The 19,331-nt window shown below is 41.4% G+C and overlaps 1 protein-coding gene across 8 annotated transcripts in view; it reads right to left on the minus strand.

The window, feature by feature from the left end:
• LOC142311090 (uncharacterized) overlaps positions 1–19,331 on the minus strand; it is a 337,525-nt gene that overhangs the window by 172,384 nt on the left and 145,810 nt on the right. For all 8 annotated transcript variants that reach the window (XM_075349176.1, XM_075349172.1, XM_075349171.1 and 5 more), the window contains exons 4-6: positions 17,010–17,133; positions 7,104–7,198; positions 6,849–6,957 (exon numbers count right to left, since the gene is read on the minus strand). In XM_075349176.1, the coding sequence (XP_075205291.1) occupies positions 6,849–6,957; positions 7,104–7,198; positions 17,010–17,133 (328 nt within the window). The remainder of the gene's footprint in view (positions 1–6,848; positions 6,958–7,103; positions 7,199–17,009; positions 17,134–19,331) is intronic.

Genomic DNA, 19,331 nt, shown 5'->3' on the forward strand with positions numbered 1-19,331 from the left:
TATCATAGATATGAAACTTTCTGATGCTGGAATTTGTCAATTTTCTGTGTGGGCAATTTTCCATGTGGGCAATTTTCCGTGTGGGCAATTTTCCGTGTGGGCAATTTTCCGTGTGGGCAATTTTCCGTGTGGGCAATTTTCCATGTGGGCAATTTTCCCTGTGGGCAATTTTCCCTGTGGGCAATTTTCATGTGGGCAATTTTCCTGTGGGCAATTTTCTGGTCACCATACTAAATATGTGTATGTATGGATACATTCAGTAACTCACTGGTGATGTTCTCTGTGATTGCAGGCAATTATTTCCCTCGTCCCTTCTCTTCTCTGACCCAGAACAGAATGACAACTTACCATCCAAATCTTGTTTCTGCAGAATGTAACATACATACATACATACATACATGACACACTCCAGGGCTTTGGGGTACTCAGTCCCGGGCTTTGTTTCACTGGGACATATCATGGGTGGCCATTGCCCGGTTCCGTGACCCTGGGGGTCGCTTAAAAAGGGGAATAAATAAAAAGGGGAATTGTAAAAGTGAAATATTTTTTTTTGTGACGACACTTACGGTATGTGGTTATATGGGGAAAGCTGCCGCTGCAAAGTCTCTCACTGCTGGGGCTGGTGGTATTAGGCAGCTTAGATGTTAGGGCTCTCCGCAAGTCAAGCTAGGCCCCAGGGGAGGATGCTGGTGATGATAGTATGGTGATGCAGACATGCAGGAACAATTCAGACAGCACAGGGGCTGTGGTTTAGCTTGTGCTTTACTCACAGGTTTGGAGTAGCTGCAACCCGGCTGGTGCTGCTCTCTACCTATCTGGGTCTCAGGTGATTCGGTATTCCCTTAATCCCAGTGCCGGTGTAGTCACCTGGTGAGCCTTACTTCCATGCACCCGTCTGTAGTTGGTGGGTCCCCATGGCCTGAAGCATTTTGGGGTCCCCTCCTGTTGTCACAGTCCTGGCCCGTATGGCAGGCAGCTTGAACCTCTCTTGGGTCGTACCTCTGTCCCCGTTCCCGGGTTCCCTCTTTGCTGCTGTGTCCCGGACACTAACATTGGTGAGGAACCGTGATGATTCCCTCACAAGGCAGATTTATCAGGTGAGCTTGAACAGTCTTCCTGAACTAGGGCTCTGCACCCTTCCGGTGCTCGGACCAGTCAGTACTCACACCGTACTCTCCCTGGCAACCGTAATCCTTTAGCCCAATAAGCCACTTTACACTTTCTGTAAGCACGTCAACTTCTGACTGAATGTCTGTCTGACTTTTTACTATCTGACAAGATGTCCACCTCCCGTCCACTGCACTGACTAGCACCTCCTCCCAAGGATCTGAATAGTGGATTGGATGAGTCCTGACCAAAAGGTGGCCATCCATCAGTTCCGTCTCTAGCCTGATACCCAGTCTGGGGAAAAGGGCGTGGATGTGTGTGTTGTGGTGTTTACCAGCACTGGTCTTCCAGGAATCCAGGTTAGATGCAGTACCCTGTGGCATCTGACACTCAGGGGCGACACATACATTTTCGTCTTATTGCTTTTACCTACCTTTAAATAAACTAAATTGTGACCTACACAGTAATAATTCCATCCCACATTGATATATACCAATTTTGTGCCCCCTCACCACTAACACCACTCCCCTATCACTCTTCACACAGTTATAGTGTCGACCCTATGCTTCCACATAGTAATTTAACTCCCTCAATGCAAAAGTCATATTTCCTCTCCAATTACCTACTTTGTGTCTCATACAATAATTATAATTATATCCCAGTTTGTGCACCCTAACAAAAATGATGTACCAGTTCTAGGCCCAACGCCAATAATTAAGTCCCCATTTGTACCAACATACAATAATTATGTCTCCACTTGTGCCCTCATACAATAATAATGCCCTCTACACACTTCCATACTGTATAACAATAATGCTCCCTTTGCATCTTAGTACATTAGTACTGCCCCCTTTGTTCCCTTATAGAATGATAACGTTACCTTTGTGCCCTGTACAATAATAATGTCACGTTTGTGGCTCCATACAATAATAATATTGCTACCTTTGCCTCCATAACACAATAACAAGGCTACTTTTACCCCATACAATAACAATAATGCCCTGTTTGGACCCGTACAAAAGTAATTTCTCTCCTCACAGACTAGCAATCAAACTAATGTCCTGCTTTGTGCCTTGCAATGCATAGTTTTTCAGCTCTCACCATGCTCAAACTTTATTAAATAAATAAATAAATAAATAAAGGCATACACATCTAAAGACATTCACCGTTGAGAATATCTGAAGTCCATTGCCTTTCTTTACTCATAAAATATAACTTTCTCATTTTACAAAAACATATTTTCTTGTTAGAACATTTATTAATAATTAGAATTTGATTGAAATCATCAGGATTGATATTTCTGGTTGCGTATGTTCAATAAAGGTCCTCCATTTTCTACAGAATTTTTCGGTAGTCCTTTCTTTTTGTTTCTCTGTCTCTACTTTGTCCAAAGTCATTCATTTTTTAAGAAGCTCCATTACTTCCGATATCCTTGAAGTTCGTTTCTACAGCCAATGTTTGATTATACCTTTTTGGCGAACAGCACTATATGATTTATATGTGGAATTGCTGGTTTTCGACGCATTTCTTCCTTATTTAGCGTGATATAGTGAAAAATGCATGTCTGAGGGGTCTTTGAGATTACAATGTTCCAAATTTTCTTAATGTAATCAATAATTTCCTTCCATGTTTCTTGATTACTATGGCATTCTCACAGGCAATAAGATTTGCTTTGTTCAGATTATACCTTGGGCAAGCTGTTAAATAGTGATCTGGCACATTGTGAATGGAGAGATTAAATGCGTATATGGCACTATGGATTATTTTAAAATACTTTTGTCTCCACTGTTTGTTAATCATAATTTTTCTAATATTACTCCAGCCTTCCAATATGTTGCTATATAGTTCAGGGTCCTTAATAGCTTTATCCCAGCTAGAGAATGTCTTCTTTCCAGCTTATTTGGGTCTCATTCCGTATTTTACCGTAAATGGTACATAGGGAGTCACAGCTTCCTGCCTTACTCACCAGCATGTCGAAATTTCCCATCTTCTCTGATTTGCCTAAACCTGTTACCAGTGACTTGTAATGGAGCAATACTTGGTAGAATTTTAATACTTGATAACTTCCCAAATTACATTTTGCAGAGAACCCCTGCAAGGAAGGACTTTTCCTCTTTCTACGACTAATAAATCTCCTATTTTGTTAATGCCCCTCAGTTTCCATTCTGCAAATAATTTATTTTGGCGACCTTGCATAAAGTTAGGATCTTTCCACATCGAGACATACTTTGACGACCTAAAAGGTAGTCTATATATTTTCCTGACAGCCTTCCAGGCAACTCTAGTGTCTCTTAATATTACACTTGATTTTATAGATGATGGTATGTCTCCCATTTATTTGTGTAGTAGCGCGATTAAATCATACGGTGCCGAAAATATCCTTGCTAACGCACTGCACATCCAGGAGCCAGCAATATGATGATATTCTCTGTATATTCTCCACATACTCCTTGCAATCATTATGCCCCTGCTGAGAAGCAGTACAGTGCTGGCCAAAAGTATTGGCACCCCTGCAATTCTGTCAGATAATACTCAGTTTCTTCTTGAAAATAATTGCAATCACAAATTCTTTGGTATTATTATCTTCATTTATTTTTGTCTTCAATGAAAAAAATAAAAAAAAATTGTCATAAAGCCAAATTGGATATAATTCCACACCAAACATAAAAAAGGGGGTGGACAAAAGTATTGGCACTGTTTGAAAAATCATGTAATGCTTCTCTAATTTGTGTAATTAACAGCACCTGTAACTTACCTGTGGCACCTAACAGGTGTTGGCAATAACTAAATCACACTTGCAGCCAGTTGACATGGATTAAAGTTGACTCAACCTCTGTCCTGTGTCCTTGTGTGTACCATATTGAGCATGGAGAAAAGAAAGAAGACCAAAGAACTGTCTGAGGACTTGAGAATCCAAATTGTGAGGAAGCATGAGTAATCTCAAGGCTACAAGTCCATCTCCAAAGACCTGAAAGTTCCTGTGTCTACGGTGCGCAGTGTCATCAAGAAGTGTAAAGCCCATGGCACTGTGGCTAACCTCCCTAGATGTGGAAGGAAAAGAAAAATTGAAGATAGATTTCAACGCAAGATTGTGCGGATGGTGGATAAAGAACCTCGACTAACATCCAAACAAGTTCAAGCTGCCCTGCAGTCCGAGGGTACAACAGTGTCAACCTGTACTATTCGTCGGCGTCTGAATGAAAAGGGACTGTATGGTAGGATACCCAGGAAGACCCCACTTCTTACCCCGAGACATAAAAAAGCCAGGCTGGAGTTTGCCAAAACTTACCTGAGAAAGCCTAAAACGTTTTGAAAGAATGTTCTCTGGTCAGATGAGACAAAAGTAGAGCTTTATGGGAAAAGCCATCAACATAGAGTTTACAGGAAAAAAAAAGAGGCATTCAAAGAAAAAGAACACGGTCCCTACAGTCAAACATGGTGGAGGTTCCCTGAAGTTTTGGGGTTGCTTTGCTGCCTCTGGCACTGGACTGCTTGACTGTGTGCATGGCATTATGAAGTCTGAATACTACCAACACATTTTTCAGCATAATGTAGGGCCCAGTGTGAGAAAGCTGGGTCTCCCTCAGAGGTCATGGGTCTTCCAGCAGGACAATGACCCAAAACACACTTCAAAAAGCACTAGAAAATGGTTTGATAGAAAGCACTGGAGACTACTAAAGTGGCCAGCAATGAGTCCAGACCTGAATCCCATAGAACACCTGTGGAGAGATCTCAAAATGGCAGTTTGGAGAAGGCACCCTTCAAATCTCAGGGACCTGGAGCAGTTTGCCAAAGAAGAATGGTCTAAAATTCCAGCAGAGCATTGTAAGAAGCTCATTGATGGTTACCCGAAGCGGTTGTTCGCAGTTATTTTGGCTAAAGGTTGTGCAACCAAGTATTAGGCTAAGGGTACCAATACTCCATTTTTGGAGTTTTGAGTGAAATGATCAATAATTTGATTTTTGTTTCATTCTCTTTTGTGTTTTTTCATTGCAAGCAAAATAAATGAAGATAATAATACCAAAGAATTTGTGATTACAATCATTTTCAAGAAGAAACTGAGTATTATCTGACAGAATTGCAGGGGTGCCAATACTTTTGGCCAGCACTGTACGGTACTTGCTAAAGCTGTACAAACAAGTAATTGCTTTTCCTGTTCCAATACTTCTGCAACATGCCATTCAAATATCTGCTTAGGGAGAGTACTCTGAGCCCTTCCTGTACAGAAGACTTAAGCCAGCTTTACACCTTACAATTAGGTGTGCGATCTCGTATGCGATGTGACACGCCCAGGTTGCCTATGCAATTTAATGAGATCGCACGTAGGTTGTTTATTTGCTGTCACACGTGCGTTAGTAGTCTTTTTGTAATTGATCAATTTTGTGTGCGATCTTTTAGATCATGTGTTTTCTGACGTATGCATTGTGCACCCTTTTTAAAATTTAAATTACAACCATCAATTGACGCAATTACGTTATTTTTTTGTTTTATAAAATACACCAGAACTATGTGCTTTGCATTCAAGACTATTAAAGGCTTGCAATGCATGTTTAATCTGGCAACCCACTATAAAAATATCGCACGTGCGTTAAAATTGCAAATTGTTTTTTTTTTTTCCCTTTAATGGTCATTCTTGTTTTTGTAACTTACTAGGTAATGGCTTGATTTTAATAATGTTTATGAATCATGGCAGTGTTTCAAGGCATTGCAGGATGCCATTTAAAGAGAGATTAAGCCGTAACGCAAGTGCGATTATTTAAATGTATGGGGATGGGCGTAAAAACTTGACGTTCAACAACACACCCGCACAGCTTCTGACGTATAAAAGTTGGATTTGCAAAACCGTATGAGGGATGTCACACGTTTCAATTGACTATGTTCGTACAACAAAACGTCCAATGTATGAGGAATAAATGACGTGTATGCGATCACCGTATTTGTGTTCAATCTTGATCGCACGTAGGTGTCACACGCAAATACGTCACGAACGATGCCGGATGTGCGTCACTTACAACTTGACCCCGACGACGGATTGAAAGATCTATTGAAGCATGTAAAGCAGGCTTTACAGCGGCTGATCAAAAAGCTCTGTCCTGCCAGGTATACAGTCGTGGCCAAAAGTTTTGAAACTGACATAATTTTGATTTTGCGCAGTTTGTTGCTTCAGTGTTTTTAGCTCTTTTAGTTAGATGTATCTATGGTTCAAATAAAAAAAAAACATAATAAAGAAAAATGGTTCTTTTTTTCACAAACGCATCACATGCTTTATGTGGTATTGCAGCTCTGCTCCATTTATTCATGGAGCTAAGCTGCAATAACACACAACTCATTGACTAGTGAGGCACTGTTTCTGAAAGCAATCAAATAGAAGTGAACGCAGAGCAGCATGAGATGGAGTCCCATTATCAAGATAGTTTTCGGTTTCAGAGGAGAGACCATAATAAATCAAATATTTATGGCATATGTGGCTATACTACAAAAGTCTGAGATGGGAATACCCCTCAAGTACTGAATTGTGGGGTAGGACCACTACTGATCTCACACGTCTATCAGATTGAGATCTATGGAATTTAAAGGCCAAGAAAACAACTAGAATTCTCTTTAATGTTCATCCTGCAGGTTGTAATTTGACTTTTTAGGTAACATTGTATTGGCAAAGGAGAATATAAGAAAAGCAAAAATTGTGAAGAAACAATAAAAAGAGGATGTGACTTATTGTAAAGTTAGTAGTAATCATTTACCTGTGGTGACATCTGTAGACATGTCCCCCTCTTCACACAGCTGAGTTACACCCACATATCTCTCTCCTTCTATTATATCTTCACCTTTTATATCACTTACATATGTAACCTAATTCACCATATAAGCAAAAAAATAAAATCAAATAACATACAAATAAGAAAGGATTTTAAAGACGCAGAAGCAGAAAAAAAAGTCACCATTGACTAACCGGATATTAAACATTATCATGTGCAGCGTTTTAGAATTCCACCTACCTGACGATCCTGTGGGATTTCCTGATTTTTCACTGGACAATCTTTGGAATATAGGGGACTGGGACTTCTCTCTATTTCTTTCTCACTGGCTTTATCTGTAGAAGACACAATGGTCCAAATGTAATGCTTTGGTGAGTAAATTATTTTTTTTTAATTTGCACAATTTTAGAAATGTATTCCTTTTGTCTATATCCCCAATTAAAGAAAATAGATGAAAGTTTCAACAATGTTGTAGGCACCAATCCTGGATGAACGTGGTGGGGTTAATCCATTAACATAACCCTCAATTGACGCTAGTGGTTTTTGTGGGTCATATGAGAGGGGATGGTTGGCACTGTTGCTTTGCAGCGCTGGGGTCCTGGGTTTAAGTCTCACCAAGGACAATATTTGCAAGAAGTTTGTATGCACTCCCCATGTTTGCGTGGGTTCGCTCTGGATTCTAAGGTTTCTTCCCACACTCCAAAGACATACTGATGAGGAATTTTGATTGTGAGGTTCGGTGGGGACGCTGAGTGATGGCAATATAGAGTGCTGCAAAATAAGATGGCGCAACATAAACGAGCTTAATAATAATAATAATAATAATAATTATTATTATTATTATAATTATTATTATAATTAAGAAAACTATGTAATCGGTTAATTGTGATATTATTCACAATCTTTCTGCACCTCTGTATATGTAAAATAAATAAGACATATGTGAGTAAGTTTCTATAATGTTGCACTTAAGTAAATTTCAATGCAAAAAATGGTTAAGTTTTCAGACACCCTCATAGCTGTTTTTTTAATCTCTTCTATGTTGAAACTCTTTTCTCTGGGGGCATTTCCTTCTACACGGTTTGAAGTTATTTAGTATAACCATGAGCACACAGTTTGTTTTCCTCCCTCACGTCTTCATATATCCATCTGTCTTCTTCCCTCACAGCCTCACTAGTGATGAGCGAGCTCTAAAATGCTTGAGTACTTCGTACTTGAATTAAGCAGGTCGAACACTCAGACAGGCTTGACTCGAGCAACGAGTGTAATGGAAGTCAATGGGAAAGTAGAGCATTTTTTCAGAAGACAGGAGAGCTGGGGGTAGCAAAATTGCTGACATGGATGGAAACCGCTCTCAAATGGAATGTGAACAGCATGGTGGAAGACACCTGGATGCATCTCTGACTTCCATGTCACTGCTGGTAACTAAATAAATAATTTTAAAACACAATATGTGATTCCCCCCTATATCTAATAACCAGCCAATGTAAAGTAGACAGCTGGGTGCTGTTATGACCAGGTTGGGAAGGTCCATAATTCTTTGGCACTTCCCGAACCACAAGTACCACTTTTCAGCCGCCCCAAAATTGGTGCATCCAATGGTACTTTGCCCGTCTCTTCCTGATTACCATGGTGCAGTGGCAATAGGGCTAATATTTTTTGGGGCTTATGTCAGCTGGCATCAAGCTTAGGGTTTAGTAATGGATGGGTGTCAATCAGACACCGCCATTACTAACTCCTTAATCCAAAAAAACCCAAAATATTCACACAAGAAAAAAAATAGTATATTTGAATAAAGATTCACCCACACTATATCTCATCCACCAATTTATTATCAAAAATATTTCCACGCAGTTCCGTCATAGTCTATCGTTTCCCGAATGCAGCTCCGGCAACTGTAAATAGCAGTAAAGTACAGCTATTCACAGACGCTGAGTAAGATAACTCTCATTGCAGCCACCGGCTCAAGGCTGCGCTCAGCGAGAACCATCGATGCTGAAAAGAGTTGTCGTTACTACCTGGTGCCTGTAAAGAGCTTTCGCCGTAGCTGAATTAGGAGAACGTGGACTACGATGGAGAAGCTTTGTGGGAACATTTTTGATAGTAAATTGATGAACAAGGGATTGAGTGGGGAAGTTTTTATTCAAAGTTTTTTTTTTCCTTTGTGTGTGTTTTTTTCATTATTGGGTTAGTAAATGGGGGTGTGTGATAGACTCCTCTCCATTACTAACACCAGGGCTTGATGCCAACTGACATTACACAGCTGACATCAACCCCCCACAATATTAGCCCAAGTACCACCGCACAGGGCAGTTGGGAAGAGTCGGGCAAAATGCCCGAATTCGGTTATCTAATGGATACGCCAATTCTGGGGCGGCTGAGGGCTGGTATTTTTGGCTGGGAAGGGGACAATTTCCTAGGTGTAAGAGATTGTGGATCCATGTATAAAACTCTATTCTCAATCATTGATAACTTTAAGTGGAAAAGGAAGAGCAGTCCAATAAATTTTAGAGTTTTTTATTATTAAAGATTTTACAACATAAACTACATACATTACTAAGCAAATCTCTAAAACCTGATACGGAAGGTTTTCTTAGGGTATGTGTACACACAGTGTTTTGAAAAGTCTTTTGGAATGAGACCACTCTGAAAAAAATTGGTCATACAAACACTTGTAATACTCGACCTTTTCATTTCTAATGAAAAATGACTTGGCTATTCATAGATTTATGCTTATAATCAATTTTTTCCTTTATTAAATTTAGGTTTCCAAAATAACAAGCGTTTAAATGAAGTGGCCTGGCCATTCTTCAAGAGGTTTCCATTATGAAGTAGATACTTATATTACAATAGGAATCAATGGGTAGACTACAAAAACATCCCAAAATGCATGGGCATTTTATTGAGATTTAATTAATGGATTTAAAAAAAAAAAAAGAAGAAAATTGCCTTAAGGGGGCTTTACACGTTGCAATATCGCTATGGTAAAAACCGCACACAAACATACTACAAGACTGGAGTGGAATGTGAACAAGCAAGGGGACTTGTCCAGGACTGAGAGACACAAATGTGTAAATTAGTGGATGTCGTGGTGAGCTGTTTGTAGGAATAATGATGAGTAGATCTGTCTGTTAGGAATGTGAGCTTCAGGTTTGCCCATTTCTTCATGTTATTATTTTATATACTTGTATTCTCAGAATGGATGTATAGGAGTGTTATGTGTTTCACATTGAAAATGCATTTCTCTACTTTTGTATGATAGAGGACAATAAAAAATTTGTTACAAAAAAAGAGAAAATGGAGTAAAAAAAAAAAAAAAATTCAAAAAACAGTAAAAGAAAAAAAAAAATAAAACATGTTTGAAATTAGTACCTATGAAAAATTTAACAAAATGCTTCAGGAATTGTTAACAAAACATTAACTATAACAAAAATGTAAAACACCAGCATTCCCTGAAGCGGTTTCCACTAGATAAAACTCGTTATTTTTTACCGCCAAAACCCCCCCTATGTGAACATGTCTTTATTGTGAAAATCTATGTCAGAAAAGTTGTATAATCATATTTGAAAGTCCTCAGCTCTAAGAGATCGTTTAATAAGGTATCCAGCTTGTATCTGGACATCTGGTGACAACGTTTCCTAAAACCTGTGCAAGGCATGGAGCCTTCCCACATGAAATCACAAGGGTGATACCCATTACCCCTCAAGTAGTCTATGTTGGCAATGGCACAAAGAAGGAATAAAGACACTAAGTACTAAGGCAGCTGGCAGGAAATGGAGCCAGACAGGACAAGTAGGGTTCAATCATAAGCAGTGGCCACAAAGAGGTCAGGATGGGCAGCAGACAAGGCAATGTAACATATGCATATGTGAAACTCACAGCAAAAATTTGTGATGCACGGCACAGCAGGAAAAAAGTGCCAAACAACTCTGCATGTGATCCAGCATCTTATTAAACTACCCCAGATGTCTTATCTTCTTGAACTTCTTCTTGGCTAAGGATACAATAGCACCGCAAACGGGCACGGTGCCATTTCATAAATGTTATACCTATGATTTTACAAAGAAAAATGCTCCTTTGGAGTTAAATCTGAATCAAGGAGATTCTACAATCTACGTTGCCTTGTTTATATACCGCAGTTTTGTATTCTTTCTTAATAAAAAAAAGAAAAACAATGCAGGAAACAAAGGCATCTACTAGGGAACTATTAGTGTTAGGATTCCATCTCCTGAACATAATATAAGTAGTGATGGGCGAACTTGCAGATAACCAGGACCGGTGGACCTAACCGGATTAAAAAAAATCCGGCCTGGGATTTATCTGGACAGATGCCGGTCCCCACATAAGTCTATAGTGACGAGAATCTGGAGATTAAAAATGGTGGTAGAATGGATGAGTGGATAGGAGCAAGTGCGCTATACTTACCAAGGCTCTGGTGCGGCTGTAACTGCTCCTGCAACCGATCACTTACTTCCGGTGCCGCACATTAGCCTTCATGCATATGCACTAAATTACCCGCCCACTGGCGTCTGTGATTGATTGCAGTCAGACGAGCCCCCACCCTGAGTGGCAGCAGCGTGCCAGCTGACTGCTTCCAATCACAACCGCTATGTGTGTCTATTGTGGTATAAAAACAAAATTAATAAAACATTTGGTATAGGGTCCCCCCAAATTATGATACCAGCAAAGATAAAGCATACAACAGGCTGCAGCCCCCAGCTGTGCGCTTATCTTGGCTGTGTAACAAAATAAGAGGAACCGCACGCGGGTTTTTTTTTATTTAAATAAATTATCTAAAAAAACAACAAGCTGTTCCCCCAATTTTGATACCCAGCCATGATGAAGCCCGACAGCTGGGGGCTGGTGTTCTCATGCTGGGGAGAGCAATGGTTATTGGGCTCCTCCCCAGGATAAATATAGCAGCATGCAGCTGCCCATGAGTGTCGCATTCATTTGATGTAACAATCCCAGCACTTTACTCGGCTCCTCCCAATTGCCCTGGTGCAGTGGGAAGCAGGGTGATAAAAAAAGTAATCGCAGCTCACAGCTGCTACTAAGGCTACATGCGCACGCTGCTTCTTTTTCGTGTTCACAAACTGCAGCCAAAACTGCAGCCAAAACTGCAGCCAAAACTGCACCTTGTCAGAGAGAGCCTGGAAATGTCACAAAAAATGTAGGTGCTTTTTTGGTGCATTTTTGCTGCTTTTTTGGTGCGTTTTTGGCTGCAGTTTTGTCAACAATTGTTTCATGTATTTTTCAGTTCAAACAAGCCCATAAAGCTTGTTGAATTGGAAAAAAAAAAATTAGAAATAAATAAATAATTAAAAAAAACTGGCGTGCGGTCCCCCCCAATTTTAATGCCAGCCAGATAAAGCCATACGGCTGAAGGCTGGTATTCTCAGGATGGGGAGCCCCACGTTATGGGGAGCCCCCCAGCCTAACAATATCAGTCAGCAGCCGCCCAGAATTGCCGCATACATTATATGCGACAGTTCTGGGACTGTACCCGGCTCTTCCCGATTTACCCTGGTGCGTTGGCAAATCGAGGTAATAAGGACTTAATGGCAGCCCATAGCTGCCACTAAATCCTAGATTAATCATGTCAGGCGTCTATGAGACACCCTCCATGATTAATCTGTAAATTACAGTAAATAAACACACACACCAGAAAAAAATCCTTTATTAGAAATAAAAAACACAAACACATTCCCTCATTACCAATTTATTAACCCCGACAAAGGCCTCCATGTCCGGCGTAATCCAGCATGCTCCAGCGTCGCGTCCAGCTCTGCTGCATGGAGGTGACCGGAGAAGCAGCAGACACCGCCGCTCCGGTCACCTCCATGCAGCTAATGAAGACAGCCGCGCGATCAGCTGAGCTGTCACCGAGGTTACCCGCGGCCACCGCTGAATCCAGCGGTGGCCGCGAGTAACCTCAGTGACAGCTCAGCTGATCGCGCTACAGCGTGGAGCCGGCAGGAGCATGGAGCCGGCAGGAGCGTGGAGCCGGCAGGAGCGTGGAGCCGGCAGGAGCGTGGAGGACGGGACTATCAGCGGCGGCGGCAGCGAGAGGGGGATGGACGTTGGCAGCTGAAAACATTGATTTTTCCCTCTCGCTGCCGCCGCTGCTGATAGTCCCCGTCCTCCACATCATCTCCCTTGTGCGTGCACGCTGGGGACAGTGGTACTTCGGGGAACACGTGGAGGACGGGACTATCAGCGGCGGCAGCAGCGAGAGGGAAAAATCAATGTTTTCAGCTGCCAATGTCCATCCCACTCTCGCTGCCGTTGCGGATAGTCCCCGTCCTCCACATCATCTCCCCTGGGGACAGCGGTACTTCGGGGAACACGTGGAGGACGAGACGGGACCACTTGCCTGACCTCACTTCCTGACAAATCACCTGCGTTTTTGCTAGCAAAAACGCAGGTAAAAGGCAGGTAAAATGCACCACTTGTGATTAGCATGCATTTTTCCTGCGTTTTTGATGCCCTCATTGATTTCAATGGGTGACAAATGTTGACAAAAACGCAGGAAGAATGAACATGCTGCATTTTTTTTGTCACAAACTTTTGACAAAAAAAATGCTGACAAATAAACTGCAGTGTGCGCATGACAAATCTGACTTCTCATAGACTTTGCTGGGAAGTCAGATGTCAGAAAGTTCTGCTGACAAAACTGCAGCCAAAAAAGCAGCAAAAAAGCAGGAAAAAAAGCAGCGTGCGCATGTAGCCTAAGCCCTAGATTACTAATGGGAGGCGTCTAGGAGACCACTACTAATCTGTAAATGAAAGTAAATAAACACAAATACCCCAAAAATCCTTCATCTGGAATAAAAAACAAAAAAAAACAAACAAAAATCCACCATGCACACGAGGTTCCACGACGATTCAGTTCTGCTACATCTGAAATTACAGCACGCGATCATGGAACATTTCTTTTTTAAATCAGATCTTTTTTATTAAACACTGGTACAAGGGTACAAAACAGAGAAATGATCATTGCATAACATAAATGTACATTATCATAGTAGGTTGAACGTCATCATATTATGCAGAGCTATACAATTACTCCTCATACACATTTATGATAGTATTTTGATTTTCCATAAACTAACCAATTGAACTACTTAACTTCTTTAAAATAACAAAAAGTCATTAAAGGATAAAAGTTGTTTTTCCCACTATGTTTGTCCCGGATCATGGAACATTTCTGCACACTGTAACTGCAGGCAGAAAATGAGCCATGATCAGCGGTGGCATCACTCAGGTTAATTGCGGTCACAGCTGTAGGTTCCCACAGTCCTCCACCTGTGAGAGCAGCTAACACAACCTCAGGGGTCACTCAGTTTAATGAAGTACTTTGAGGTCAGGTTAGTTGAAGTCACAGGTGGAGGACTGTGGGAACCTCCAGCTATGTGATCTCCCCAGCCTTAGAATACCAGCCCCCAGCTGTTGGGCTTTATCTTTGCTAGGTATCATAAATAGGGTTGAACCTAAGGAACTTTTTTTTATTTATTTTTACTCTGTTATATAGACCTGCAGACATGGTCTGTAATTGGAAGCGTCAGACACATCTGACTGCAACCAATAACAGATGCCAATGGGCGGGGAAAGCAATGCATATGCATGAAGGCTAATGCGTGGCCCAGAAGTGAATAAGCAGCCACGGCAGTTACAGCTGTGCCGGAGCCTTGGTAAGTTTAGTGCCGCTTACTTTATTATTTTCTTCTTTATTTTTCCTTTATTTTGTCATATTACCCGATTGCCGGATTTGATCATTAGCCAGAATTCCCTTAGAATTCCGGGCCCATCTCTCTGGTACGTTTGAAACTATGCGTATCCGAACTTTTACAGTCCAGTTCCGCCCATCACTAAATATAAATCTTTTGTACTTTCCCAATAACCATGATCAGTTTAACAACAGGAAATGCTATTGGGAAAGTTCAAAAGTGATTAACTCGTGTACAATACAATCCCTTTAAAAATCAATCTTTATTCAATAATTTTAAAATCACCCAGGTGAATTAATCCAAAAAATCAAAAGATAACACAAATGCTTATTTGATAAGAAGGGAGCTACTGTAAGTCAGGTACAGCCCAAAATTTTCAAGTTATGTAGGCAGATATGATCATAATAAGATGACAAGCCAATATAAGCCTCTCTGCACTCCAGTGACCCTAATATGTCACTGTGTCTGGCTTTGCCTGTCAACAGAGGGTATGACGCCCTAACGTAGCTGGGCGCCCCCGTTCCTTGACGGCTGACCCTCACTCTCCCTAAATAGCCCTACCAATATAATGATAACTTCTGTACCTGTTACACTTGATGATTACAACACAGTATGATACATCATATTCTATTTTTATTTTTACTTAGAGGATTAATACCTCTATGTCAGTAATCCAGGTACAGAATAAATGACATCTGCTGCCACAGTAATCTCACAGCATGTCTATCAGTAAGAAAATGAGGATAAATGTACTTCCCTCAGGTTGATGCTATGTATATCAAGGGAGGGCCTCAAGGGAGCTACTATAAGTCAGATACAGCCCAAAATTTTACGCTTCAAACTATTCAATTCGTTTCGGACACTAATTTACTAGCCAATGAGTTTATCCCCTTATAGGACCAACTCATGTTATGGATTGGTTGCTGCTGCTCATGTTGATCGCGTCTGATGGCACCCCTTGTGTTATCCTGGGGCGTCAGGTCTCTGAGCATGCGCAGTGACGTCTAACCAGGAGGATGGGATTTCATTTCCTGGGTTACTGCGATGCAATTCGGGGATTGGCTGCCGGGCATGCTTTGTCAGAACGCATGGTCTTAGAGCATGCGCAGTGGTGTCTAACTAAACAACACGGGACACCATCTCCCAGGAGACTAAGATGCGATCCGATGACTGGCCACCAGGGACGCAGCATCACAGACATGCGCAGTAGCGTCACATTCGGGGAACACTGGTTATCATCTCCCAGGTAACTGGGATGCGATCCGGTGATTGGCCGCCGGGGACGCATTATCACAAACATGCGCAGTAGCGTCCCTTCCGGGGATCATCCTGTTAGTAACGGCGATTCAATCGGCTGATTGGTCGCCAGGGCTGCTGCGTCAGAGACATGTGCAGCAGCGTCCTGCAGGAGTTTTAAGCACTCTAGTGTTGGAAATGAATTGACATGCGTAGTAACTACTTGGGGACTGTAGCCTGCATTGTTTGTCCACTATGATGGACTTATAGATCTTGGTCTGGCTTATTTAAACCATTGATTCAATGGCGCCGGCCACTACCACACATGATGATGCTGGAATCTTCCTTCTGTTATCAATCCCCTTGGGCTTCCTGATGATCCGATGATGGGAAACGCGTCAAGGCCATATACATAGCATCAACCTGAGGGAAGTACATTTATCCTCATTTGCTTTTTGATTGACATGCTGTGAGATTACTGGGGCAGCAGATGTAATTTGTTCTGTACCTGGATTACTGTCATAGAGGTATTAATCCTCCAAGTAAAAATAGAATATGATGTATCATACTGTGTTGTAATCATCAAGTGTAACAGGTACAGAAGTTATCATTATATTGGTAGGGCTATTTAGGGAGAGTGAGGGTCAGCCGTCGAGGAACGGGGGCGCCCAGCTACGTTAGGGCGTCATACCCTCCGTTGACAGGCAGAGCCAGACACAGTGACATATTAGGGTCACTGGAGTGCAGAGAGGCTTATATTGGCTTGTCATCTTATTATGATCATATCTGCCTACATAACTTGAAAATTTTGGGCTGTACCTGACTTACAGTAGCTCCCTTCTTATCAAATAAGTATTTGAGTTATCTTTTGAGTTTTTGGATTAATTCACCTAGGCGATTTTAAAATTATTTAATAAAGATTGATTTTTAAAGGGATTGTATTGTACACGAGTTAATCAATAACCATGATCACCACTAAGTTTTTGATTTCCTCTGTAAGCCATATTTGTAGCAGTGATGACAATTTTGTATGGTTATAGTTATTTAGACGTTCACCACTCAATTAGTGCTACAACTGTTAAGACCCTCAGTGAATGCTAAAATGTAGGACCTCTGTGGAAAAGGGACAACTTGATTTTACTAGTATAGCCTTGCGGGTTAAAGGAAGATCTCCTCTTACCTGAAATGAGGAGAGTTTGGGGAGTTCCCATAATAATGTCCTCATACTGATTTTTGTGTTCTTCTACATACTCCCACTCCTCCGTGGAGAAACAGACTGTGACATCCTGACATCTTATAGGAACCTGTCACACACAAAGATGAAAACTCAGTGGTTAGAAAGGGTCCACCATGCAAACACTTGAACCAACCTTGCAGCCATAGTGCGATTAACATATATTATATCTACTTGTTGAGTTCCTAGAGCCATAGTGGTTTAATTTTTTTAAGTTACGTAGTCATATGAAAAAATGGAATGATAGATTGAATTCCTTTTTTTGGTTCATATGATCCTTTGCTTTTTATATTTTAGGGGATGGATACACAAATGAAAACATATATATACACACATACATACATACAGTGCCTACAAGTAGTATTCAACCCCCTGCAGATTTAGCAGGTTTGTTAAGATGCAAATAAGTTAAAGCCTGCAAACTTCAAACAAGAGCAGGATTTATTAACAGATGCATAAATCTTACAAACCAACAAGTTATGTTGCTCAGTTAAATTTTAATAAATTTTCAACATAAAAGTGTGGGTCAATTATTATTCAACCCCTAGGTTTAATATTTTGTGGAATAACCCTTGTTTGCAATTACAGCTAATAATCGTCTTTTATAAGACCTGATCAGGCCGGCACAGGTCTCTGGAGTTATCTTGGCCCACTCCTCCATGCAGATCTTCTCCAAGTTATCTAGGTTCTTTGGGTGTCTCATGTGGACTTTAATCTTGAGCTCCTTTCACAAGTTTTCAATTGGGTTAAGGTCAGGAGACTGACTAGGCCACTGCAACACCTTGATTTTTTCCCTCTTGAACCAGGCCTTGGTTTTCTTGGCTGTGTGCTTTGGGTCGTTGTCTTGTTGGAAGATGAAATGACGACCCATCTTAAGATCCTTGATGGAGGAGCGGAGGTTCTTGGCCAAAATCTCCAGGTAGGCCGTGCTATCCATCTTCCCATGGATGCGGACCAGATGGCCAGGCCCCTTGGCTGAGAAACAGCCCCACAGCATGATGCTGCCACCACCATGCTTGACTGTAGGGATGGTATTCTTGGGGTCGTATGCAGTGCCATCCAGTCTCCAAACGTCACGTGTGTGGTTAGCACCAAAGATCTCGATCTTGGTCTCATCAGACCAGAGAACCTTGAACCAGTCTGTCTTAAGCTGGGTTTACACACTGCAACATCGCAAAGGACATCGCTGTAACGTCACCAGTTCTGTGACGTAACAGCGACCTCCCTAAGTCTCTGTTGAGTCGCTGGTGAGCTGTCAAACAGGCAAACCTGGCCAACAACACAACAGCGATCCGGACCTGCAGAACGACCTAGCTGGTTGTTGGGGACGTTGATAAGCAGCTTTTTGAAAGGGAAGTTGCTAACAAAGTCGCTGCAAAGTCTTTCACACACTGAAACTTTGTAGCGATGCATGCTGCACAGTGGGAAACAAAGGACCTAGGAATGGTCCTGAACGATTTGTAGCGATCAGCAACTTCACAGCAGGGGCCAGGTCGCTGATGTGTTTCACACACTGCAATATCGCAAACAACATCGCTATTACGTCACAAAACCGGTGACGTTACAGCGATGTCGTTTGAGATGTTGCAGTGTGTAAACCCAGCTTCAGAGTCCTCCAAGTGATCATGAGCAAACTGTAGACGAGCCTTGACATGACGCTTTGAAAGTAGGTACCTTACGGGCTCGTCTGGAACGGAGACCATTGCGGTGGAGTACGTTACTTATGGTATTGACTAAAACCAATGTCCCCACTGCCATGAGATCTTCCCGGAGCTCCTTCCTTGTTGTCCTTGGGTTAGCCTTGACTCTTCGGACAACAAGAACAGCAAAAAGACCTTCATATTATATAATTATTGCACCTCTATCTAAATTAATATTACGAAACATATTTCATTTTATAATAAGGTGCAAATTTATTCATGAATATACAAAGTTAATACAAGGGATAGTAGCAAAAGAAGCACAGAGCACACAGTAGTGTTGGTGGATACATGTTAAAACAGGGGGGCGCGCCTGGGGGGGTTCAACCCAAACCCATGATCATGTAAGAAAAAATCCATAGGATACAATAACCAATGGGACAGATCAACATATTATCCAGAAGATCCCATGACATATAGAGCATACAGTGTCAATTATTGCATAATTTCCTCATCAGTTCACATTTCAATTTCCAGTGAGGTTAGCCATGTATATACAGCAACCTGACAATATAAAGAGCAATATTGCATAGAAAGAAAGTTCAGTCTTGATCCTACGTCAAGGGAG

The sequence above is a fragment of the Anomaloglossus baeobatrachus genome, chromosome 5, assembly GCF_048569485.1.
Source record: "Anomaloglossus baeobatrachus isolate aAnoBae1 chromosome 5, aAnoBae1.hap1, whole genome shotgun sequence".
Lineage (NCBI taxonomy): Eukaryota > Metazoa > Chordata > Amphibia > Anura > Aromobatidae > Anomaloglossus > Anomaloglossus baeobatrachus.